At 47.1% G+C, this 19,383-nt stretch overlaps 1 protein-coding gene across 1 annotated transcript; it reads left to right on the forward strand.

Moving 5' to 3' along the window:
- The first annotated feature begins 5,797 nt into the window (after positions 1-5,797).
- On the forward strand, positions 5,798-19,383 carry LOC133737755 (hyoscyamine 6-dioxygenase-like). The gene is made up of 3 exons (XM_062165253.1): positions 5,798-6,225; positions 18,642-18,963; positions 19,132-19,383. The coding sequence occupies exons 1-3, from the start codon at positions 5,798-5,800 to the stop codon at positions 19,381-19,383; spliced, it is 1,002 nt and encodes a 333-aa protein (XP_062021237.1).

Consider the following 19,383-nt stretch of genomic DNA (forward strand, 5'->3'; position numbering starts at 1 on the left):
ATGTCGAATGAACCTAGACTCGATTTTCCCATGCTTGACTCAACAGGCTCGGAGTACCATAGCTGGGTAACCGATGTTGAGAACCATCTCACTTCAAAGGGAATATTGCCAATAATCCAGGCACCTAACCCGGATCTTGTGTTCGTCCGATCATTTGCAAAACATGCTCAAGCAGTCATCTTGATGCGACGTCATATGGACAAAGCACTCAGATTGGAGTATATGTCGATCAAGGATGCAAGAGAGCTATGGGTAGCGCTAGAAGAGCGCTTTGGCAATGTCCAAGATTCCCTCCTCCCTGACTTGAAGGTTCAATGGAACAATCTGCGCTTTGCTGACTTCAAGTCTGTTGCTGAATATAATTCAGAAGCTCTTCGCATATAATCCATGTTGAGATTTTGTGGAAAACCTATCACAGAGCAAGAGCTAATTGAGAAGACTCTCTCCACATTCTCTGTTTCAGCCATTGTGATATCAAAGCAATATCGTACTGAAGTTAATGCTGGACGGATCACGAGGTTTCATCAGCTTATCAATATCATATTTGTAGCTGAGAAACATGATAACATACTCGTGAGGAATTATAATTCAAGGCCCATTGGAACTAAGAGAGTTCATGAGGCGAATTATAATGCACCCAAAGGAGGGCGCAAGGAGCAGAACCCTAGGAATAAGGGATATGAGGGACGTATGGGTCCATATAACCGCCCGAATCAGGAAGGAAACCGCAAGTTTGGAGCGGATACACGTGGTGGCAATGCCACACGTGGGAGAGGGGGTCGTGGCAACCCTAACCGTGGTGGTGGAGCCATAGTTCGTGGTGGTGGCGCCAACCCTCCTAGGGAACAACCACAACGTGCACAACGTGCACCTCAATTAAGGGGAGGTAACCACAATGACATGTGTCATCGATGTGGGTCTAGTGAGCATTGGTTCAAGCAATGCAAGGCAAGCGAGCAACTAGCTACAAGATACAGGGCATATAGGGACCTGAGGGAGCAAGAAGTGTACCTTGCAGAAGAAGGAGAAGAAGATGGTGGAGATGTCAACCTCACCATCGAGGACTTCAAAGGTGAAGATGAAGTGCACAAGGATGCTGTAGACTTTGATTAGAATAGTCCTTTTATTTTCCAAGAATTTTTGTAATGGCAAATAAGTCTTAGTCAATAAATGACAATTGTATCAACTCTTTCTTATGTGGCGCACCTAATAAAATATGATGTCTAGGAAAGTCATTGAGATAATTGGTACTTAAGTGAGCCTCGCTCCACCAACATCTCTCTCTACTTTCCTGGTCATATTTGATTGGAGTTACCAAACGGATAGAGTGACTACAATGTGTCTCAGTTTGATTTTCTTTATTTTTGGATTAGACTTATTGGAACCTTTGATGTAATCATTGGCTATTTTTATTAATAAAGTATCGTATTATTATTCAATGTCATGGACATGTTTTTTAATTTCGAACTTTATTATTTTTCAGTATGTTTCCTGGAGAGTTGGAATGCCTTGTTGATAGTGGCACCACACATACTATATTGCGACATAGGCAACTATTTCTATGGATGACGCCTAGTCGATCTTCTGTGACTACGATGGCTGGACCATCACAATTGATTCATGGTCGAGGACCAGCTCAATTTATGTTGCCAAATGACACAAGTATTAATGTCACCGAAGCTCTATATGCTCCTAGGGCTGGAAGAACCCTATTGAGTTTTAAAGATATAAGAGCCAATGGTTTTCATGTGGAAACACATTGTGAGAATGGACAAGAGTTCATTTGCATCACCTCTAATGACTACGGACATAAACGAGTATTGGAGAAACTTATGTGTCGCTCTAGTGGGTTGTATGCAACCACTATTCGAGTCGTTGAATCTAATCATGTCATGAGAGATGACTTATGGGATTCTGACACATATAGGCTTTGGCATGATCGTCTGGGACACTCAGGTCGTGATATGATGATCCGTATACTAAAGACTTCACACGGACATCCATTTTTCAAAACGAAAAGAAGTCAAAACCATAATTTGGTCCAAGGTAGAGCCAAAGCCGCCTACCCCCTGCGGCCCAACAGTGGCATTGACACCACTAATGCCTCCTTGGTTCCTTTTTCTACTTCTAAACTCAATTGTGACTTCGTGGTACAACCAAATTCTTCCTTGGTTGCTTCCAAAGCCCATCATTCGTTTTGCAAAGCTTGCTCATTAGCAAAGTTAGGATCTAAACCATCCTATGCAAAGGACACCAAAGAAAATATACCATTCTTACAAAGAATCCAAGGTGATATTTGTGGACCTATCCAACCAACTTGCGGACCATTTAGATATTTTATGGTGTTGGTTGATGCATCGACACGCTGGTCACATGTCATGCTTTTGTCCACATGAAATGCTGCATTTGCTAAACTCCTAGCACAAATCATTAAGTTATGGGCTCACCACCCTGATCATCCCATTAAGTCAATTCGTCTTGACAATGCTGGAGAGTTTACATAAAAAACTTTTGATGACTATTGCATGTCCATTGGGATTGAGGTTGAACACCCTGTTCCTCATGTTCACACCCAAAATGGTCTAGCAGAAGCTACCATTAAAAGACTTCAAATGGTTGCTCGAGCATTGGTTATGCGCACCAATCTCCCTGTTTCTGCTTGGGGCTATGCAATATTGCATGCAGCTGTGCTTATTCGTCTGAGGCCTACTGCCACACAACCCTTTTCTGCGTCCCAGTTGGTTACTGGATATGAGTCTGACGTCTCACACTTACGCATATTTGGGTGTGCAATTTATGTGCCAATTGCGCCGCCACAGCGCACCAAAATGGGTCCTCAAAGACGAATAATTTGGGTGTGCAGTTTAGGCATTTATGTTGGATATGACTCTCCAACCATTATCCGCTACTTAGAACCCTTGACAGGCGATCTATTTACCGCTAGATTTGCGGATTGTCACTTTAATGAGACAGTCTTCCTGTCGTTAGGGGGAGATAAGAACAATAATTGTTTCTGGTGGCTTTCTCCGGGTACCTCACACAGAATGCTATACCGTCTGGGGTACCGATGCACCTTCTAAATCCTGTACCAAGAACACACGCTTAGAGGGGTAAACCGTACCGGACGGTTTACACCTCTCCGATGCCTGAGTGAGAAGCTAATATAAGTGTACAGTAAGTAAATAGTAGACGAAGGAGTTATTACCCGTAAAAGGTGGTTGTGCTAATGCCTTTATACTCGAGCATGTCAAGGAAGTCTCCCCCATCTTCGATGTGGGACACTAGTTGTTCTTCTGATGCCATATCAGTTCTCCTGTGTAAATAGTTGGGCTGTGCTGGCCTTGCCCAGGGCCCTGGATGCCCGGGGTGGCATCCCAAATGAGCCCCGCCATGGTGGGTCGTGAACCCGGCCCATGGCATAGTACATGGGAGTACCGATGGGCCAAGCCGATAGTGCCAAACTTAGTTGAGACTTCCCTAGTATGTACAAGTCCCCCAAGTTCCCGTTCAAGATGTTTCTTGGGTGGGGACTTATTATTGTCTCGGAAGTTTGGCACTAGTGTGCCTATAGGGAGTCCCCCAAGTTCCCGTTCAAGGGATATCTTGAGCGGGTTACGCGGTAGGTAGCTAATCTACACGCTTCGATAGGGTGAGGGTTGGGCCTCCGGTACCCAATGGGGTAGAGGATGACTCGACTCTGATACCCGATGGGGTAGAGGAAGTGAGACTCCGGTACCCAATGGGGTAGAGGATGCGAGTCTTTGGTACCCGATGGGGTAGAGAGAGGACTTGGCTCTGATACCCGATGGGGTAGAGGAAGTGAGACTCCGGTACCCAATGGGGTAGAGGATGTGAGAAGCTCTGATACCCGATGGGGTAGAGGAAGTGAGACTCCGGTACCCAATGGGGTAGAGGATGCGAGTCTTCGGTACCCGATGGGGTAGAGAGAGGACGTGGCTCTGATACCCGATGGGGTAGAGGAAGTGAGACTCCGGTACCCAATGGGGTGGAGGATGACTCGGCTCTGATACCCGATGGGGTAGAGGAAGTGAGACTCCGGTACCCAATGAGGTAGGCGGTGCATGTCAGCCACGTGGGGCAGACTGAGTGCAATAAATGCCCGTCCCCTCAACTGACGGTTTTCGAGACGTGGGACACGTGTAGTGATCTGGCGGTTGAAGTCTTTTTGTCTTCAACGGTCCTGATGCTTTGGAGATTGAATTTAAGAGGGAAACAGACTGTTTCCCTTCTCACTTTTTCCAAAATTCTGAGTATTTGCGAGTTTGCTTTTTCACCTTCTCTCTGTGTGCTTCTGTTGCTGTGAGGAGTGAAGACGAAAGCCTTGAGGTGCGATCACAGAGAAGGCCTTGGCCGGATTAGCGACTGCAGGAAAAAAGGTAAGAGAATGTGGTTTTCGTTTGGCATGTTGTTTGTTTTTCTTGGGTTTTTTTGTGTTGCGCTTCTGGGTTTTTTCTGGGTTTTTGTTTGTTTGCGTTTCTGGGTTTTGTTTGTTTGCGTTTTCTGGGTTTTTCAGAATAAGCAATATGTGAAAGTGGGTAGGGATTGCTACAGCCGATTGGGTGTTTATGGACTTTGCTTGAATTTCTGGGTTTTTCTGGGTTTTTCGTTTGAAGTGGGGAGTGATCCGCGCTTCACCATGGTCTTAGATCTGGCTAGGCTAACCCTTGTGCTTCTGATTCCAGATACATCGAGTTTGAAGTCCCCGGTATCGTAGTTAGGATGGAATCAGAAACCAAGGGTGGGGATGCGGGATCGTCGTACCAGTCCTCTGCCAGGCAAGCTGAAGTGGACATCGATCGGTACTTAGCGCAAGTAAGTCAATTAGCAGAGAACACCGGATCCTCGACTGGGGTGTTCTCGGAGAGCAGTGAGGAGTCGGACGAGGGTGAGAGCGAGGGAGGGTCGGCGGAGGCCCCGGTAGTCACAGTGGCAATTCCCGAGGGCATACCGAAGCCTAGGTATATACTTGCGGACGGGACCGTGTGCGACGAACCCCGGAGAAGTATGACGATGAAGGAGATCATCGCCATGCGACTGAAGTGGGGAATACCGGATACAGTGGAGCTGAGGCCTCTCAAGGATGGAGAGATGGCCGCAAATCCTGCCCCGGGGTGGGTAGCGCTGCACGAGAACCAGTTCCACCAAAGATTATCGCTACCTCTGCCCCGGTGCCTACAGTATCTGCTGCGGATGCTGAACCTGTCACCGGGGCAGTTGACCCCGAATTCTATTCGTCAAATATACAGTATGTTGGCCATGTGGGACTTGTGCCAACAAGGGTGGCCTTCCGTAAATGAATTCCGCGCGGTGCACAGGATCCTGTACTCGAGGAAGCTATCCTGTGCGGGTACAGTGACATTTGCTGCTAGGGACTACGAACCGCTAGTTACCGATATGCCTTCCTCGATGAGCAAAAGGTGGAGGAACAAAGTATTTCTAGCCGGGGGCCGGTGGCAAATCAAAAATAAGAAGTGGCAGCTGACCGGTACCTTCCAAGCCATCGGGGACCAGGCCTACAGTTTGTCTGAGGTAGAAAGGAAGAGGATAGCCCGGGTATATGCTGTTTGGAGTGAGAAGGAGAGGAGCTCTTATAGATTCATCCGGCACTCAATACTTTATAGGCTAGGACTAGGATGGCTTCCCGGTGAGGCTGAGAGGTTTTTTTTTTGTTTTTTTTTTTTGTATGACACCCTATCCTTTTTCCTTGACTAACTTCGAACTGATTGCAGTGAAAGCACCGAAGAGGAAACCCCGGAAAGGCAAAGAGGAGGACAGGATGGACGATAATCAGCTGATGGATATGCTGATGGGGCAGGGAGAAGACGCCCTGCACATTGAAGTCGACCTCGGGTCGAAAACTACGGGTCGGTCCGTCGAAGAGACCCTACTGGAGCTTACCGATGCGGGGTACGGGGAACCTGATCCTGAAGCTCCCGCGACCCAAGTCGTACAGCCGTCAGTTGCTGACGTTATTACAATTGCTGATACCAGAAAGGAAAAAGCACCGGCCGCCGTATCTATTTCCTCCCGCTCCACTGGGAGTGATGAGGCCTTGCTTCCGGGTGAGAAGAAGAGATCTCACAAGCATCGGCACCGAAGTGAGAAGCACGAGGTGACTTACACCGGCCGGGACGTTAAGGGGTCCGGTGCTAAGAGACAGAAGAAGGATCACCCGGTACCCGAGTCGTCGCCTTCGCTTGCCCTGTTCTCTCCTTCCCTTCCGGTAATCCCCAAAAAGCCCATCAAGCAGCTGCTGAGTGAGTACGGGGTTGCTGACGAGAAGTTCGTGCGGTCCATGCTTAGTGACCTGAAGGATATTGATCTCGACCGGGTGCGGGCGAAAGACAATACTCCCAAAGAGAATCGCCGTATCGCCCGGGAATCCATGATGCGGGTACGGAGTTGGCTTTACCCTTGTAGCCTTTTATTATCATATATATATTTTAATCGGTGCGCTTGCAGGCACTCTTCAATGTCTACGCGGTGGATGCCAGCGAGGAAGACACTCAACTGAAGGAGGAGGTTAGCAATCTCTCCGGGCAGGTGAAGTTTCTTCATGGCGAGAAGGCCAAGCTGGAGAAGGAGCGGGACTCCTTGAAGAAGAAGGTTGAGTCCTTGACTCCCCTGGTTGCCGAGATGGACGCGGCCAAGCAGCGGATCGCCGAGCTTGAATCTGAAATCTCAGAGGCCCGGGAAGAAGTGAAAAGTGCCCGGGACTCCGAAAAAGAGGCTGCGGAGTCTGCCACATCCTGGAAGGAGAAAGCAGACTACCTGGAGGAGCGTCTTCCCGCGGAGAAGCACGAGGCTGTGGAGGAGTACAAGGCCTCCGAAGAGCTCATTGCCATGCTGGCTGCTGCCCAAGACAAAGCTGTTATCATGAAGTTCAAGGAATGGGTGGCGGCCGGGTACCTGGACGAGGCCAAATTCAGGCGGGGCCTTCTTGAGAAGAAGAAGAAAGACATGGATGCGGCGGCCAGGTCTGGTGCCGGTGGATCCCAGAGTACCGGTGGGGAGCAGTAATACCTGGATTCCCTTCTTTCTTTTTTTGTATATGTTTTTTTTGTAGAAGTAACCCTTGCCTTGAACAATGGCGTAATTCCTGTGCTTGGTAGTCCAGGCTTTTGTGGATTAAAATTTTTTGAATTTGAATGGGAATTGGAAAGGAATTAAAATTTCTAGGATTTTGTACCTTAAGCATTTACTTGCATCACTTATTACTGGAATAGAGTAACTGACAATAGCTATGTCCGGGCATGTCCGGGGTAGGTAAAAAAAAATGCTAGAAATGGTCTGAATAATTCATTTTTCCATTCAAATACCACATGGTGGTTAAATACAGAATGAGTACCCGATGGGTAGCTTGCCATAGCTATATGGTCAAAAAGCAAAAGCTAGGACAAGATGCTCCCGGAGCTACTTGTAATAGTACCGCAGGCGCTGGGTATTCCATGGATGCCGGGATACGACTCCGTCCATGTCCCGGATAAAAAAGGTTGCGGGGCCTACCTCTTCAATGATCTCGTAAGGGCCTGTTCAGGATGGATCCAGCCCCCGGGGCTCTGGGTAGACCTGCTTCATGACCCAGTCCCCCAACTTCAGTGTGCGGGATTGTACCTTGGCATCGTAGTAGCGAGCTATCCTGCGCTTGTTAGCCAAGTTATGCATGTGTGCCACATCCCTTCGTTCCTCTAGTAAATCGGCATCGAGTTGTAGGCCTTCCGAGTTGGTACCCGCATCGAAGTATTCGATCCGGGGACTCTGGACCTGTGTTTCGATAGGGAGTACCGCTTCTGTCCCGAAAGCCATGCAGAATGGGGTCTCTCCGGTGGCCTCTGTTGCCGTGGTCCTGATAGCCCATAACACCTCCGGGAGTTTAGCAGCCCAAAGTCCCTTGGCATCGTCGAGCTTCTTTTTCAGTATCTTCTTGATGATCTTGTTGACAGCTTCGACCTGACCGTTGGTCTGGGGGTGGGCCGGGGACGCATACAGAATCCGGGTGCCCAGGTTCTCCGTGTAAGCCCTCAATTCATCATTGTCAAACTGGGTACCATTGTCCGTGATTATGGTGTCCGGGACTCCAAACCTGCAGTAGATGTTCTTCCACAGAAAATTTTTTACCTTTTCCGTGGTGATGGCGACAAGAGGTTCTGCCTCAACCCACTTTGTTTGATAGTCCACAGCGACGATGGCGTATTTGAATTGTCCCACTGCAGTGGGAAGTTTACCAATCAAGTCCAAACCCCACTGACAGAACGGCCACGGTGCCAGGAGGATGGAGAGCGCAATGGGCGGTGCCCTTGGGATATTTGCATACATTTGGCACTTGTGGCAAGAACTGGATATTGTTTGGGCTAGGGCCGACATGGTTGGCCAGAAATATCCTGCCCTTAGGGTCTTGTGTGCAAGAGACCGGGCTCCGGCATGGTTACCGCATACACCAGCATGTATGTCCTTCATTATTTTGTGACCTTCCTCCGGTGTTACACACCTCAGACTGGGGAAGCAGTGGCCTCTCCGGTATAACTTGCCATTCATGATCGTGTATCGAGCTGACCTTAACTGCAATCTTCTGGCCTCGACCTTATCATCCGGTGCCAGGCCGTCGATCATATATTTCAAAATTGGGTCCATCCACGAAGCTGTGTGATCCACAGCGAATATTTCTGACACCGTTTTAGAGGTGCTGGGTCTCTCGAGTATTTCGACTTTAGTGGCTCCATAGGTAGGACTTGGGGAAGCTGACGCAAGCTTAGCAAGGGCGTCTGCCTTGTCGTTTTCTGCCCTCGGTATTTGGGTAAAAATGTAAGAGGTAAACCTCTGCACTAATGCCCGGGCCAGAGCCTGGTAAGAGGACATGTGGGGCTCCTTTGCCTCGAAGTTACCGCTGACCTGGTTCACGACTAACTGGGAATCACTGAAAATACTAAGGTGCTGCACTCCTAGTTCCCGGGCGATCTGCAGACCTGCTATGAGTGCCTCGTACTCTGCGGTGTTGTTGGATGCCTTGAAGGCAAATTTGAGGGCGTACTCGTACGCTTGATCGTCCGGGCTAATTAGCAGGATACCGGCTCCACTTGTTTTCTTGTTGGATGCGCCATCAACATATAATCGCCAAGTGCTCGGTGCAGGCGGATCCGGGGCTAGTGGTTCAGATGATTCCCGGGAAGGGTTATGGGAGGGAATCGCCTCAGAAATAAAATCTGCCGCTGCCTGGCCCTTGATAGCTGTCCGGGGTTGGTACTTGATATCGAACTCTCCCAGCTCGATGGCCCACTTAATTAACCTACCCGATGTCTCCGGTTTCTGCAAAACCTGCCTCAGCGGGTGATTAGTAAAAACGGTGATTGAATGTGCTTGGAAGTAATGCCTTAGCTTCCGGGCCGATACCAGGAGGGCCAGTGCTATTTTTTCAATGTCCGGGTACTTGGACTCTGCACTAGTGTACCCCTTTCCAGCATAGTACACCGGGTACTCGCAATCGGAGTCCTTCCTAATCAAAGCTGAGCTTACAGCCGTCGAAGATGCCGCCAAATATATGTAGAGCATTTCTCCTGGAACAGGTTTGTAAAGTAGAGGTACCGCTGATAAGTACGAATTCAAGCCAATAAAAGCAGTCTCGTGCTCAGCTGTCCAGGCTATTACCTCGACGTGCTGGGTTTTCAGCAGGTTGAAGAAAGGAGTACACTTGTCCGTCAGCCTGGAGATGAACCTTGACAGGGCGGCCACCTTGCCTGTAAGAGATTGGACCTCGTTCCGGTAGGTTGGGGATACCATGTCTAATATAGCCTGCACCTTCTCCGGGTTGGCCTCGATTCCCCTGTGGCTAATGATGTACCCGAGAAACTTTCCTACTTCGACCCCGAAGATGCACTTCTGCGGGTTAAGCCGCATACCATTGCGTAATATGATGGTGAAGACGATTGACAAGTTGGTTACGTGGTCCTCCGGAGTTAAACTTTTTACCAGCATATCGTCCACGTAAACTTCCATGATAGTACCGATGACCTCTTCAAACATAGAGTTGACGAGTCGCTGATAAGTGGCACCTGCGTTCTTTAATCCGAAAGGCATGACCTGGTAACAATAGAGACCCTTGTCTGTGGTGAAGGCAGTGTGCTCCTCGTCTGCCGGGTTCATTCGAATTTGATTGTACCCACTGAACGCATCCATGAAACTGAGTAACCGGTACCCAGCAGTAGAGTCGATTAGTTGGTCAATTCGCGGGAGCGGGAAGCTATCCTTGGGGCATGCCCGGTTGAGGTTTGTGTAGTCCACACACATGCGCCATGATCCCTGGGATTTCTTTGGCACCATGACCACGTTAGCTAACCACCGAGGATACGTGACTTCCCTAACAAAGTTGATGGCCATCAACTTTTTTACTTCAGCTTGGATAGCCCGGTACTTATCATGTGTGAAGGCCCTCCTCTTTTGTCTTACTGGTGCTGAATAAGGGACAATACTAAGATTGTGCGTGGCTATCTCCATTGGTATACCGGGCATGTCCTCATATGACCAGGCGAATGCAGATGAGTTTGAGCGGAGGAACGAGATCAACCTTTCCCTGATAACCGGAGGGAGCTTAGTACCTATCCTAACAGTCCTGTCCGGGAACTGCTCTGATAGAACCACTTCCTCAATGTCCTCTACGGCACCGGGCCGTTCTTCGTCTGAATCGGTATCATCCCTGGGATCCTCGTACCGTTCCGACAGAGGGTTAGTAGCCACCGGCAACATCTCAGACTTTCCCTTACTGCGAGATACGGTCAATGAATAGCACTTCCTCGCTGCGGCCTGGTCACCCCGGATCGTAGCAATGCCGACCGGGGTTGGCACCTTCATCATCAACATGTGACCTGCAATGAAGGTTTTCAGACGCCAAAGTGCCGGTCGGCCTAGGATAGCATTATAGGATGAGACGCAGTCCACCACGATGAACTCTGTTTTGATGGTTGAACAATTTGGGCTTTCGCCTACCGTGATTGATAGGTAATCTGATCCGAGTGGTTGGACAATATCCCCCGAAAAGCTAATGAGGGGCTCATTATCCTGCGACAGCTTGGCTCTCCCTCTGTTCAAAGCTTTGTACGCATCGCGAAATAATACGCTAACTGAAGCCCCGGTGTCCACTAGAACCCGGGACATTATATAATGGTCCATTTGGAGCGTGATTAAGAAGGGATCATCATGGGGCATTTTCAGATCGGCCTCCTCCTCCTGCAGGAATGTCACCGATGTCCATCCAGTACCCCCGTCCGGCCGCGGGGCCTTGTGGAAGTTGAAAACTTCCGGATGACCGAAACTAGAATTTCGCCTCTTCCTTTGGGGATGTAATTCCTTCGGGCCCCCACCGTGGATCGTGAAGATTTGGCCGTACACGTCCACCGCTCCTATCTCCTTAGCAGGCAGGTACCGCTGAAGCTTGCCCCTCTGGATAAGGGACTCGATAGTATTTTTTAAAGCAACACAGAGATTGGTATTGTGTCCGGCATCCTCGTGATAAGTGCAGAACTTTCCGGTATCCTGCTGGGTAAGTTTATTCTTCGGGAACTTCCTTGGGGGTGGGCCCGGTATCTCATCCTTACTTTCGTTCCAAATAGTCTCGTATGAAGCGTTAAGGATTGTGAACACCTCATACCGGGGGGGTGGTGGTGTTCGCGGGGCCTGCTGTACCCCTGGCTCCCGCTGATGGTGAGTGGTCCCATAACTGTTAGTCCTGGACGAGGACTCCTTGCTTCTTTTGCCCGAGGTATGGGGTGACCTGTCATGACTATGGGCCCACTCCCTCTTTCGTGGCTCATCCCTGACAGTTGAAGCCGGGGTTGGCACCCTTAGCTCTGGTCTGGGGGTGTCCCCGTAGGTTTCGAATTCGGCCTGGGCGTGTCTGATGGCAGTGGCCATCAGCTCGTCGTAGTTGGCTGGAGGATTATGGTTAATCCCATAGAGAAATTCTCCGCGCCTCAAGCCTCTCCTGAAAGCCAGCTCGGCCAGTTCCTTGTTAAGGTCCCGGCATTTGGCGGTAGCCGCCTGCCACCGGTTTACAAAAGACTTCAAAGTCTCATTCTCTCCCTGCTGGACCTTTAATAGGCCCTTTGGTGTGTGTATCCCATCGGTGCGTAAGATGAATCGAGCTACAAACTTGTCAGCTAACTCCTTGAAGTTCCCTACAGAACCGACCGGCAGTTCGTAGAACCAACTCAAAGCTTCCCCTGACAAGGTTTCCTGGAACATATTACAACACACCTCATCCGTATATCCCTTGGCGCTTGTTTGTGAACGGAAGGCCTGTAGATGCTGATAGGGGTCTCCAACCCCCGTGTAGTCAATCTTTAGTGGCTTCGACATATCCGCTCGAATGGCTCCCCTGACTTGTTGGGTGAAAGGACCCGGGCGGTCCTCGTAGGTGGCCAGGGCCCTCCATGTGTCCCTGGTTTCTGTGGCCCGCACCCTTGCCTGCAGAGCATGCAAAGAGTTGCTCATTTGCACAAGTAATGCCGTGTTTGCGTCGGTTACCGGGGGAATATTCGGTACTGGCTGTGGCAACGGTGGTGGTGGTAGATGCCTCAAGCTTTCCGGGAACAACTCTACCGGTACTTGGATTACCCGCTGGGCAGCGTTCACGCCCGTTGCTGGTTGGGATGCCCTAGCCAGGGCCTGGGTGAGCGCCTCGTTGTGCTGATGCCTCCGGTCCAGTGCTCGGGCCAGCGCTGTGTTTTCATCTTCCAGCTCCTGCATTTTCTGTTGCGTAAGGCGGTTCGTTTCCCTATCGGTACTCTGTTGTTCCCGATCGATCCTGGATTGTTCCCTGAACGCTGCTATCTCCGCCCGCATGGATTCCAATTCCGATACCGGAGACACTTGGTCCGGGACATGCGGGTCCGAGGATCCGAGACCATGAATTTCTTCAACACCTGGCGCTTGTGCTGATGAAGTACCCGGAGAGAATATCAGTGCCCGGGCGACACTTCTACCCTCTTCTGCCGCTCCTTCCGGCTCAGTCATGATTGCTCCCCTATCTGGCGCGCCAATGTTTCTGGTGGCTTTCTCCGGGTACCTCACACAGAATGCTATACCGTCTGGGGTACCGATGCACCTTCTAAATCCTGTACCAAGAACACACGCTTAGAGGGGTAAACCGTACCGGACGGTTTACACCTCTCCGATGCCTGAGTGAGAAGCTAATATAAGTGTACAGTAAGTAAATAGTAGACGAAGGAGTTATTACCCGTAAAAGGTGGTTGTGCTAATGCCTTTATACTCGAGCATGTCAAGGAAGTCTCCCCCATCTTCGATGTGGGACACTAGTTGTTCTTCTGATGCCATATCAGTTCTCCTGTGTAAATAGTTGGGCTGTGCTGGCCTTGCCCAGGGCCCTGGATGCCCGGGGTGGCATCCCAAATGAGCCCCGCCATGGTGGGTCGTGAACCCGGCCCATGGCATAGTACATGGGAGTACCGATGGGCCAAGCCGATAGTGCCAAACTTAGTTGAGACTTCCCTAGTATGTACAATAATGTTCAACAGGAACGACAGGAATTGTCGTGGTCTGTCCCCACTTTGTCTCATCTTGATCCCCAAACCGCACAGTCCTAAATTGAAGTGCGGAGAATTCTCGATCTTTAGAACGTAGCAGACTCTATGCCTGACGCGTTTTCTGATATCGCTAAAGTGACAAGATCACATATACCTGCTGCAAACGTGCCTGCAAGGATTGATGTCCCTAAAAATCATGGATATGGCGCCACCCCTAGGGGTATTGGGCATGGCGCCGCCACCACTAATAGTGATGGTAATGTGGCTCAGGCCAGGCTCCTAGCAAGGAAACGTGGGAGGCCCAAAGGTTCGATGGATTCTCTGAAGGAATTGTGTCCTAAAACAATCATTTTGATGTAATTATTATTAATCAAAAGGGCAAGTTTATTGTTCATTGCTTATATTTGATATTTGATTGAACAAGGTCCAAGGAATATGAGTTAAAGAGAAAGTAATCTAAAGAGTTAGATGTGTGAGACCTTTACTCTTTCACACTCTTATCCTAAAAAGTTCCTAGTCATAGGATTATCACTTGGACATTGATAATCCGGAAAGACTAGCACATACTATGTATGCTCAATATGGAGGATGATATGTCTCTTGTCATTTGTGTAGAGACACTAATATAAGTATGTGGGTGCTCTTAATTTAAAGAGTACACTGAACGCGATCATTAGAGTTCTTGTATGGAGTCTTACTTACATGTCAAACTTGAACTCTAAATTGCAATAATACAAATTAGTCCTTTGACCTGAGACACCATAGTTGTCTTATGAGTGAATGGATTATCTCTTGATGATGCAATAATATTGTGTCCCTTAATGGATATAATAGATGCATTCATTGGTATAATCAATTCGGTCATGGAGACATGTGAGTGTACAATAAGGAATCTCTATCCTTAAGTAAATAAGATGTATGTTCAAAGATATGATTCAATGAGTCTTTGGCCAAAACATTGAATGAGATTAAAAAGGAGTTTTTAATCACATTCTAAGAATCACATAAGAATGAAAATCACATTAGGGGATTGACATATCAATTCCATACCCCGATGATGTGATTTAGAACATAGTGTTAGAGAAGGACCGTATTGTATTGTAATTCCAATTGAATAGGTTCTTTGTCATTCTACATTAACTAGGGTAGTCATGATATGTTGCAAGACGTCACTCATGACTTGTGAAGTCCCCGAGTGTTAATGCTCAAAGTCTGGCGGTAGCCAAGCCTTCGTTTAACGCGGGTCCGGCGGGCGGACCGCTACTCTGTATACTTGGTGATTCCTGCTAGCTGCCAAATGAAAGGCAGGGCGTCAGAGGGAGACCGCGCTGGGCGGTCTTCACTTCTCCGATGCCTAAGTCAGTTGATATATATAGGCAGCATAGTAATAAATGAGAGTTAATGCGTAATTTAATGAAGGGAGAAGAGAGGACCTTTTATAGGTGAGGAGAGGTCTGATCTTCTCCTTGTTTTCGATGTGGGACTGATGTGCTTCAGTTCCCAGTTTCAGTAGCTTCTGATGCCGTCTTGGCAGAGTGCGTGGCGGCGCGTCAGCGGTGATCCTGGGGAACTCTTGTGCTCCGGCCGTGGCCCGCCTGGCTGCCTATCTGTGGGTTACTCCTTTGATGATAGTTGGTACCTCTGGCGGTACGATGAGTGTGTCTGATTATAGCTAATTATGCTTTGCAACGTACATGTAGGTACACCGAGGATTAATAAACATTTATAATCCTAATAACAAGGGAGAATCAAAAATGGAGTTTTTGATTCGTAAACAAAATAGAATGGTTTCTATAAACTTCACTGCCTTGTTAATTAGAACCTAAGAGATCGCACACCATATAAGTGGATCCTTGAGATTGTATATGAAGAAGATTAAACAAGAGTTGGTTATGACCAAATAATTAATTAGATTTATTATTTGGACATAATTAGGTTTTTCGGGTAAAACCGAACCTATTGGGCCTAAACGATTGTCGGGCTTTTCGTGTGGACTTGGGCTTCACTAAATGAGATTTAAATGAAAGCCTAAGACACATTTTTAGTGCCCAATAACAAGTATGGACCAGCCAAAATATTGGCTTTATGAAAGTCAATATTTTCTTTTAGTAATTGGAGTTATTTCCTATTATATAAAAGTGAAAGCATGGACAAAGAGAATAAGAGTGTCTCCACACTATTATTTTCAGATTTGAGAGAGAGAGAGAGAGAAAGAGAGTTCTCTCTTGGTCCATTTTTCAGAAATTAAAGGAAAGAAGAACACTTGCATAATTTCTTCTTTTCTTTCATCTTTCTTCATCTCTTGATTCACTTGGTGAAGATCCTTAGAGGCCATATCCTTTTGTGGCTTTACTTGTTACATCAAAGAGAAGATTACAAGCACAAGAAGGAGTACAAGAAGGAGTTCTTAATCCAAGGTGCTTCAAGGTGGAGGAAACACACACAAGGAGAGATCAAGGAGAGGAACTTTGGTGGTTCACTTGGATCGGATTAAAATCACGCTCCAAGGGTGAGTAGAACATAAACTCCCTCTTTGTTCTTCCTTACTATGCATGCTATGTTTATATACATATCACAATAAGCCAAGATCATGGGTTAAAGGAATGGATTTTATGTTTAGTTAGTAGTTTAATGGTTAAACTAATTCCGCACTAATTAAAAAGTTTTGAAATCCATCCATTCCTTCATTCTCGCCCAAGAAAGAAAGCGAGTTTGGCACAAAGAGATCCATTAATTATCGACACAAATAACCGGTCTCATGAAGATATTCCGGATTATGGTTATGTCCAAGAGACATCATTGGGGGACGCTCCAATGGTAGAACCAATTCCAGGGAATAGGGAGATCTCCATGAATTACACTAGTGTACATGAGACGTTGAATCGAGATTCTATTATCCTTGATGATATATTTGCTTATTCTATCGCTCAAGGAATTATAGAACACGATGACATCGAACCTCGCTCCGTTGAAGAATGTGAACGAAGAGCAGATTGGCCTAAATGGAAAGATGCGATCCAGGTTGAATTGGATTCACTAACAAAGAGACAGGTATTTGGGCCTATAACGCTGACACCCCCAAATATAAAGCCTGTTGGCCATAAATGCATGGGTCTTTGTTAGAAAGCGTAATGAGAAAAATGAGGTTGTTAGATACAAAGCCCGCCTTCTGGCGCAAGGTTTCTCACAACGCCCTGGAATCGACTACGAGGAGACATATTCTCCCGTAATGGACGTTATAACATTCCGCTACCTTGTCAGTTTGGTAGTTTCCGAAAAACTTGACATGCAACTTATGGATGTGGTTACAGCATATCTCTATGGGGATCTAGATTCAGAGATATATATGAAGGTTCCAGATGGACTTCAATTACCCAAGTCAAGTGGCTCTAAACCACGGAGCGTTTTCAATAAGATTGAAACGCTCACTATATGGATTGAAACAATCCGGACGGATGTGGTATAACCGTCTAAGTGACTACTTGATTGGGAAGGGATATGTCAACAATGAAATATGCCTATGCGTGTTTATAAAAAAGACAAGTTCCGGATTTGCAATTGTAGCAGTATATGTCGATGACATGAACCTAATTGGAACTCTAGATGAGTTAAAGGAAACTGCTAAATACTTGAAATCCGAATTTGAGATGAAAGATATTGGGAAAACACGGTTTTGTCTCGGACTAGAGCTCGAGCACCTTAGTGATGGGATTATGATCCATCAGTCAGCATATACTCAAAAATTACTAAGGCGCTTTGACGAAGATAAAGCAAAGCCTGTGAGTACGTACTCCCATGATCGGCCGTAGTCTTGAGCCCGGAAAAGATCCGTTTCGTCCAAGGGATGAGGACGAAGACTTATTAGAGGCTGAAGTGCCCTATCTAAGTGCAATAGGCGCATTATTGTACTTAGCTCAATGCACAAGACCGGATATCTCATTTGCAGTGAACTTGTTAGCTCGACACAGTTCTGCGCCAACACGCCGCCATTGGATTGGTGTAAAGACAATCCTTCGATACTTGAGAGGTACAATTGATATGGGCTTGTTTTATTCCTACAGAGAGAAAAGAAATAACGGAAGTGTGGGATCGGACTCCACAAGGCAAAACGCCACATTCCGTGCTCCTCCCCCCCTCCATCAAAATGACAACGATGTCTTGATGGGTTTTGCTGATGCAGGGTATCTCTCTGACCCTCACAAAGGTCGCTCCCAAACGGGTTATGTCTTTACCATGGGAAGCACTGCGATATCTTGGAGGTCTACAAAACAGACCCTTGTTGCTACTTCCTCAAATCATGCAGAGATTATTGCTCTACATGAAGCTGTGCGAGAATGCATATGGCTAAGGTCTATAGTTAGACATATTCGAGGAACTTGTGGTTTGAAGTCTACCACAGATGAACCTACATGCATTTATGAGGATAATGCAGCTTGTATTGAACAAATGAAATTAGGTTTCATCAAGGGTGACAACACCAAACATATATCGCCTAAGTTCTTTTACAACCAGCAACAACAGGCGCTTCTAAATATTGAAGTGAACCAAATCCGATCTGAGGATAATGTAGCGGACTTATTTACTAAGTCGTTACCAAAATCCACCTTCGAGAAACATGTGAAGAGCATCGGATTAAGGAAGTTATCCGAACTCCCATGATTGTAGCAATCAGGGGGAGATATGGACATCAGGGGGAGGTATGATGTCTACATGTTAGATCTCGAAGAGTGAAGGACGTGTTGTGCTCTTTTTGTCCTTCGACCAGGGTTATTTTTGTCCCACAGGGTTTTTGTTACCTGGCAAGGTTTTTTAACGAGGCAACAATCAAAGCGTAATCACCAAGTTTGAGCGGCACAAGGGGGAGTGTTGAAGGATGTCGACATAATGTGTGCCTCTACAAACTAGGGTTTAGAGTTGTAATAGGAAAGTGTTCTAGGTATTCAATTGTATTCGGATTCTATTACCTATTGTGTACCTTGTAACTCCCTATATAAATGGCTGCTATTATCAATAATAAACACAATTACAATTCTCCTGCAACACAATCCTTGTTTTACACATCTTTTTATTCTTCTCACTTAATTTCAGAGAGGTCATTGGAAGTTATTCTGTGGAGGCGAGGAAGCTAAGTTTGGGCCTTTCGGAACTTATATGTGAAGGTTTAGGACTCGAATCTGGATTTTTTGGTGATGAACTTACCCAAGTGCAAGTAATGGCTTTGAATCATTACCCGCCTTGCCCCAACCCTAGCATAACCTTGGGATTACTTAAACATTGCGATAGCAACCTCTTAACTCTGCTTATACATGAACAAGAGGTTCATGGTCTTCAAGTCTTCAAAGATGAGCAGTGGTTCGTTGTTGAGCCTGTCCCTGATGCCTTTGTGGTTAATATAGGCCACACTTTACAGGTGCATCCACTAATCTTTTAGCATTTCCGTAAGGGCAATGCTACTCTCACTCCCAGTTTATCATCATGCAAGGCAATAAGGTATATTAATTTTGAAGACGAACTGGGAATGATACAAGCTGCCTTTCGAAAATTTTTGTAGTCCTGAGTTTTGTGTTTGTGAATACAGATTATCAGTAACGGGAAGCTAAGCAGTGCTGAGCACAGAGTTGTAACAAACAAAAAGGTTTCAAGGATGTCAGTGGTCAGTTTCATCCATCCTTCCGGAAACTGCCATATTGATCCTGCAAAAGCACTTCTTGATAAGGATTGCAGTACTCCACTCTACAGAGATTTGATATATAAAGACTTTTTCAGCACCTATATAACAGATATCCAGGAGGGATTGCCCCCACTTCAGCATTATAAGCTCCGGCCTTGA

The sequence above is a fragment of the Rosa rugosa genome, chromosome 3 (assembly GCF_958449725.1).
Source record: "Rosa rugosa chromosome 3, drRosRugo1.1, whole genome shotgun sequence".
Taxonomy (NCBI): Eukaryota; Viridiplantae; Streptophyta; class Magnoliopsida; order Rosales; family Rosaceae; genus Rosa; species Rosa rugosa.